This window comes from Montipora capricornis, chromosome 12 (assembly GCF_036669925.1).
Source record: "Montipora capricornis isolate CH-2021 chromosome 12, ASM3666992v2, whole genome shotgun sequence".
NCBI lineage: Eukaryota > Metazoa > Cnidaria > Anthozoa > Scleractinia > Acroporidae > Montipora > Montipora capricornis.
The window spans coordinates 5,018,642-5,026,141 of NC_090894.1; the positions used below are offsets into that span (position 1 = coordinate 5,018,642).

General features: G+C 39.4%; 1 protein-coding gene across 1 annotated transcript in view; it reads left to right on the top strand.

The window, feature by feature from the left end:
* Positions 1 to 6,658: 6,658 nt before the first annotated feature.
* The window catches only part of LOC138026662 (cytochrome P450 3A4-like), a 6,501-nt gene continuing 5,659 nt past the window's right edge, over positions 6,659 to 7,500 (top strand). Inside the window, exon 1 of the mRNA XM_068874097.1 lies at positions 6,659 to 7,500. This exon is cut by the window's right edge and continues 403 nt beyond it. Coding sequence (XP_068730198.1) covers positions 7,387 to 7,500 — 114 coding nt within the window. The 5' untranslated portion in view covers positions 6,659 to 7,386.

Sequence of the window (7,500 nt, forward strand, 5' to 3'; positions counted from 1 at the left end):
AAAAGACCGTTTTAATGAACACAGCCGCACTTTAGATAACGCTAACAACAAATCCAAACCTACTACAGTCGTAGAACATTTCCTCTCCTCTCCCCACAACATCTCTAAGGACATGCTATCAATTCCGATCGAAGAAACTAACAGAGACTCGATCTAACAGAGACTCGATCGATAAGGCCAGGAAAGCTTTTTTAATTTAAAAAGGAAGGACAATTGATCCCAACGGTCTTAATATCCGCGAAGAAACGTATTAGACTTCAGTTCATTATTTAGAGTGATTTCCGTTATTTTTCCGTTACTCTTAGTATTTGAATTCAAAATCGTTGTAACTTTCATGTTTTGTCACATTTTTTTTCCAGTATTACGTCAACATAATAATAATAATAATAATAAATGCTTTATTTAAACTGAAAAAATCCGATCAACGATTTTAACATAATAAAAGCGTTGGTATAAACCGGAGATCAGTACATAAAAAATATACTAAAAATACAAATTCAATCGTCGATACAAGTTAAGATTAATTACAATATAAAAAAAGACTTATACACTACATATGTGTTGCGTCTTGTCTAATTCTATTAAAAATTTAAAAGTTCTAATTTTAAAAGTCCTAGCGTTTTACAGGCACCCAGTTCCTTGGGGAGATCGTTCCATTCCTTAGCAGCAGCATACTCAAATGTTGACTGGCCCATAGCTGTTTTATATCTTGGGAGATGAAGTTCCCCACTATCTCTAAGGGTTTTACGGCGAATGTCTGATCGCAATGAAAAATACCCTTGAAGTTGTCTGGGACATCCATTTACTATATATATATGTACATAGAAGCAATGTAAACTCTCATTGTACCTGAAGAAGGCTGGTTTGGCCAACCGAAATATAATACACCACTAAAATCAAATCTACGTTGTATCGGCTCTTGCTTAAGATATTTAGTTAAGAACTCGATGTGACCTATCAGCGCGTGCGTAACTCTTCCAACATTGTATAATTTCTTTCAATCTTCTGAGAAAAAAAAAAGTTACTTGGTACTCTATTATAAAGAAAGATTAAAAAAAAAAAAAAAAAAAACTACAGTCAACTTTCTCGTAAGCGACCACCCTTTGTGCAAGACAAAGTAGTCTCTTACCGGCGGTTGTCGTTAACAAAAAAAAAAAAAAACGAAAAACTGAGCTTATTAACTAATTACATAAATATATTACCTTTTTAGGTAAAATTAGGCTCAGGGAAAGGATTGAATACACTGGCATATTTCACTTGGAATAACGCCTAGAAAATCATCTACTACTGTTTGTACAAGATTTTGCTACGGATCACTGTACCAATTCCTGTTTACCTACAGATCTAATCATGGCCAACTTTTTGTATGTAAACTGTTACTATCTGTTGGCACTCCGGGTGATCGCTATTAAAAACTGATGTTTTGTGGCATTTGAGTAATGATTTAATCAATCAATCAATCAAGTTTATTGTCATACGTGAGTAACCCGTTCAAAAAAAAAAAAACAAAAAAAAAACAAAGAAATATCCTTGAAACGCTTTTCAACTGTCCCCTAACTTTTATTCCTTCAAAACAATCTAAAACTCATCGAAAAATTCACAATATGAGCATTTACTACAGCAAGGACTCATCAAACACAAACCTTTCCAAAAAGCTGTGATCTCATTTAAATGCATATCAATTCGCAAGAGAGAAAAACGACAAACACCTTTTCCCCAGCACATTCATTTTTTAACATAACTAAAAGAAATTTTAAGAAAAAGTTGAAAGCCATGTTTTGACCCACACCTCATTGCGTGCTTTTGCCTGGTAAAACTCTTCGTGACAGTCTTTACATAGCCAAATTAAATTAATAAAGAGAAAGCCTTAAGACACACCACGTGTGTGTGTTCTCGCAGAACTGCTCAAATTCTATTTACTGAACGCGATACAGTCGAATCTCCTGTAAGCGGGAACCAAGTTGCAGTCCCTCTTGTACGAGAGGTTGAATAAAGAAAAGCACCATGGAGGTAAAGTGTGCCAGTCATGAATTCTGAATTAATGTTGTTGTTTTAGTACTTTTAATATTTGCTGTATCGTGCGCCGAGCTGTCGTAAGGCCTAATACGTGTCTAAGGTGAAAGATCTGCGTAACTCAAAGCCCCGCGACTGGTTGAGTGAGGTGAAACAGCTCTCCGTGGCCTCTAAACCAAGTAGGCGTGACCTGAATTCTATCCTTCATCCTGACATTGTTTGTGAAATAGATGTTCTCGCAAAGCAAATTAACTAAGCGTTTCTTGATGATATTAAGGACTACTCCCCCCTGACGTGCTCTGAGAGTGTATCAATGGACGGCGACAATCCGATAGTCGTCACTGAGCAATCCGTCGCACGCAAACTGTGACAGATCTGGATCAACACATCTCGTTCCGGCGGTCCTGACGATCTTCCGAACTGGGCGTTAAAATAGTTCGCAGGTATTTTGGCAGCTCCTATTGCAGACATAGTCAACAGCTCATTCTCAGAATGTAAAGTCTCCCGCCCGTGGAAGCTTGCCGATACCCCCCCCCCCCCCCACCCCACTCCCACCCTCATACCCAAGGGACTAACCATTCGTGATTTCAACAAAGATCTCAGACCTATTCTTGGTTGTGTTAAGTTACGGAGAGCTTTGTGATTGATAAGGCTCTGCAGCCTGCTGTGCTTCCTTCCATAGATCCGTGTCAACTTGGTTTTATTCCGGGCTCATCGACTGCTTTTGCGCTGATTTCTATGTTCCACCAGTGTTTGCGCGCTACCGACGGCATTTGATCATATGTAAGAGCTGCTTTATTACACTTTAAAAAAGCTTTCGACCTAGTGGATCACCACATTTAAGTTTCCAAATTCCTCCGTATCGGAGTTAAACCAACTGTGGTCAACTGATTGACTTTTAGTGACCGCAAACAGAGGGTTAAAGTTAATGACGTCGTCTCGATTTGGCTCAGCGTTCCCGCACGGGTTCCTCAAAAGACTCGGCTTGGTCCCTGGCTTTTCCTCGTCTTGATAAACGACCTCAACCTATTTGAGGGGTCGTTTTTGATGTGGAAATTTGCTGATGATACCACTGTATCTGAAGTGATTCCATCATCCAGTAACACTACCAGCTCCCTTCCACATGCTGTGGAAGAAATCCCCGCATGGAGCCAGGAAAACCGACTACAGCTGAATCCAACAAAATGCAAAGTGTTGCCGACGTGTTTTTAAAGATCAGGCGAACTTAAATAGATCATGAAAATAACTATCATAAAATTATTAAATAATTATGAAAATAAAAAAAAAAATGTAACTTTTTAGATCAAGAAATTGCCCGAAAACCACTCGCTTGCGCGAGTATATTGGTTTACATACAATGACATTTTTTTCAACGCAGTTAGGTTCTCACAAGCAAGTGAAGCGATCGAAATGTAATGGAAATGTCGTGCGAGCTCGAGTTTACCATGTGTTTGCATTTGTTTCACATGTGTGTAATGCAAACGCAAGAGCAAGAAAATGAAACTTTTTCCATTTCTTGCCTCAGCGCTTGCGATCGATTGCGTTCGCATTTGCATTACGGTATTTTACACGTGTATTTCCTTGCGTATGATTTTCCTCGCTGGTGCGAACCAGGGTACAAATTTTCATTTTCTTGCTCTCGTATTTGCGCTCGCGTTTGACCTGTGAACCGTGGCAACGCAAACGCAAACGCAAACGCAAACGCAAACGCAACGTATATACCGCAGCCTCGTCTGCCACCATGGGAAAAGATTTCCACTACGCTTGCATATCTTAAATTCCTTGCGTTTGCGTTCAACGTGTCAACAAGGTTTTTTACGACTAAAATGTCAGAAACAAATGGTTTTGCTGCATGAGGTGACTCCAACGTTTGATGTTACAGATGATATTCTCCTCTCTATTTTTAATGAGACTATATTCACTTTAAGAAATGAAAAACTTGTACGATCCGAAAGCCTATTTTTATGGCGTTGTTTCCTATGCCGTAAAAAGTGGCTCTTTCATTTGAGGCTCTTATACATTAACTCCCTTTATAATTCAGGAGCACCCAACGAGCCAAATCAACGAAAAGCCGTAAAAGGGCATTTTAAGTACCTGATGGTGTTTGAAGCCCGTTAAAAGTGAATTTTCCATTAACTAGACGAATTTGATCTGTTCGGATTCCTTACCTGAAATTTTAATTGCCTGAAACTTTGATCTTTGATCTTTGATCGACGCCAAAAACCTAATAGGAACTAGTCTCCACCGAACAGGTAGCTATACAGAAAATTGTCGTTGGGTGCCCGTGATAATTAACGCCCAGGTCAAACGCCGTATACATAAGCCGCCCTAAACTCAGTCATTTAAAGATCGTGTTAATTAAGTACGGCGATTGATACAATTAAGTTCGACTTATTTCAATTAGATTGGCTGGGGCGTTCTTCGCGGCCGGTCAGGCAGAAATAACGGCTGAAGATAGAATTTAGGTTAAACGCCGATCTCACATGAGCCGGATCAAATGTATAATCATATAAATGGTATAGGAATGTGTATATATGTTTATTTTCATGATCTAGTTAAATTCGCCTGCAACCCTCCCCCCTTCTTTTTTTTGGACCAGACCCCAGGTCCGCAGGGCCGACGGGCTGAAAAACAGGGAAACATTTCTTAGAGTGCCCACCCCTTTATCCTTCTATATTATAATATATGCAAATTCCCATCTAGTCTTTGTGTGGTTTCCTTGCGCTTTTTGATCTGCTGTAAAGTTTTTTTGCGCAATCCATAGTTGACTCAGTCTTCATAATAGCTTTCCATGCCAGTTCCTCGTGACTGTTTTGTTTTTGCATAAGTTAAAGAAGCTGACCTGGGCTGACATGAGTGACATCTATACGCTGAGACTGGCCACTGAAGTGCTTCAGTTTAACCGTTTCATATATACAGGGGCACCCAACGAGTCTGTTCCTCAAATTATCTGTTCCCCAGAGGAATCTTGCTGGCTGGCAAAAATGCAGGTGTTTCGATGAGCTGGCTGGGAAATTTTGTTATTGATAGAGGTTTTGCCTGGGAATTACTGACTTTTTCTAGCACTTCAACCCGAGCTGGCTGAGAACGACTTAAAAAAAAAAAAAAAAAAAAAAAAAAAAATGAACCCCTACCCTCACCCAGAGAGTAGTCACAAACACACAACGGCTAATCAGAGTGATTTCGCTTGCGGAAATAAACCTGTTTTGTCCCAGTTTTACAGTTTTGTCGCTTTTGTTCGGTCGTTTTGGATCGAGGGATTTGAAAGCGCGCGGAATTCCTGGCTGGGAAATAAATTTGATCATCTGGCTGGGAAACCAACCAATTTTATCTAGCTGGCTGGGAAATTTCTTGTGTGTCTTGCTGGGAAAAAAAAAAAGACAATGTTTTCCCAGCAACACTGAAAAACACCTGAAAATGCCTTAATAACATTTATTTTCATTAACTGGGGTATAATAATACATTTTACAACAAATTGGTCGTTGGGTGCCCTTGTATATATTATGCTCACTGGCAAGTGGACAAGAATCGGACGTGTGAAACTAAACAGCTTGCTGGTGTGGAAATGTAGAGTATCCCTATTAATTATACGATATACTACTAAACACTGAATTCGAAAAGCTCGCCTTGTTTTACCCTCCATCGGTAGAGACTTGAAAGCCAGGAGAAATTGTTGGTTTTCTTGTGACGTCATGGCGGTCATGTTGGCAGTTAAGCCTGATAACAACCAGTCCCAACGCTGGGAACGTTCAGTCAGTACGATGACAATTTCTGGTTGGCACGCAATTTATTTCAGTACAGTTTAAATTTCATTAATTTTGGAAATGTTTGCCTCTCTAGACACTTATGTCCAGAAATGCACACAATATCAAAATTGGCAAAAAATGACAAAATATCGCCGACAATTTGACAATTTTGGCAAATATGGCGATTGTGGCGAAACTTTGTCAAATTACCAAATGTATGTAAATTGATTCAATACATGGTGGCCAGCCATTTTGGCGAATCTGGCGAATAGGGCGATTTCGGCGAATATGGCACTTTGGCGAATTCTTGTCAAATATCTCGAGATCTCTAAAGACCACGTGTCGTTATTTTCCTGACCTGAATCAAATATATTTACTACGTAAATATATTCATTCATATATTTTAGCAAACAGATGGTGCCTTCACAGACTCGAAAATGTATTCCGTGATTTTTTTAGTATTCGTTTACTTTACATTTTCCAAGTTTGCGTTTTTCGAGGGAAGAGATATGTGCATCTCGTTCCCAGTAGGGTAAAGTGACATTGCTTTAGTCCGATATATTCTTCAGTGCGGCTAGCCCCTCCAAAAAAGACCTTTTTGCATCTTTGATAGACTGAACATAGCCTGTGTACCAAGCGTTTCCTTTCGAACCCATTCAGTTTACCACAAAACTGGGGACAGAGCGAAAAGAAGGAGGACGCGGGGGAGTGGGGCACGAAGGAGGGGAATCCCCTCCCCCCACCCCCCTCCCCGTCCTCCATTTTTTGCTCTCGCCTCAATTTTCGTGCGGCCACAAAAACTTGGCTCAAACCTTGACTGAATTCCCCTTGTGATTGCGCAAAATAATATTATGACCCTACAATGGCAAGTCAGGACGGAACATACATCAGTATTCTTGAAATTTTCATGTTTCTATTCTGAAAGAAAACGTTTCACCATTATAATGCAGTTAACATGATCAACCAAATAGTTGCTTCTTTTTTTTGTAAAATAATAACAAAAACGTTTTTGGACGACCGAAACCGTTCCCCAGTGTTAAGCATTTCAAAGTTTGCTTTGAGTCAAGCGTTATAGCAAACACTGAGTAGAATACAATAACTTGGATTTACATGCAAAGTCACTAAAGCAGAAAATTTTGCACAACTTACGACTGTATTTATCAGTGATTTTCGCAACATGTTTATACGAATCACCTCTCTCGTCCTCAGGTAAACCTCGTATCCGGGAATACTTAATGTTATAAAAAAGTGACATGCAGAGTGAAGTATGAAACCTAATTTTGAAATTAATTGTCATCCAATCGTGCAAAAATTTGTTTTGATTCGAATTGGTCACGCGATTCGAAAATTGTCACGCGTGGTGTTTGAAAGTTATTTTACTTGGACTTTAAACTGGTTGAACATGACTCAGTAAATTAGCATTTAGTTTCATGCTAAGGGCCAGAACGGAAAAATGCTTCTTTGCTTAGTAAATCTTGCTAAAAACATAATACCTTAATGTTTGTTGACATAACTCCCTAATATGCAAAAACAACCCTTTTAGAATGGTTATTCATTGACCCGACGATATTCCTATGTCACAAACTCTACTGCAGCCTGATTCGTACGGATATTTGCATCGGTAAAAATGACGACCACACAGCTTCCAACCGGTCCTTGGGATCCTTGTGTCGTCTTTCCCACGGCAATCACGTTGTTGTTAGTCATCTTTTGGTATGGTATAAGCGGTTTCAAAACACTG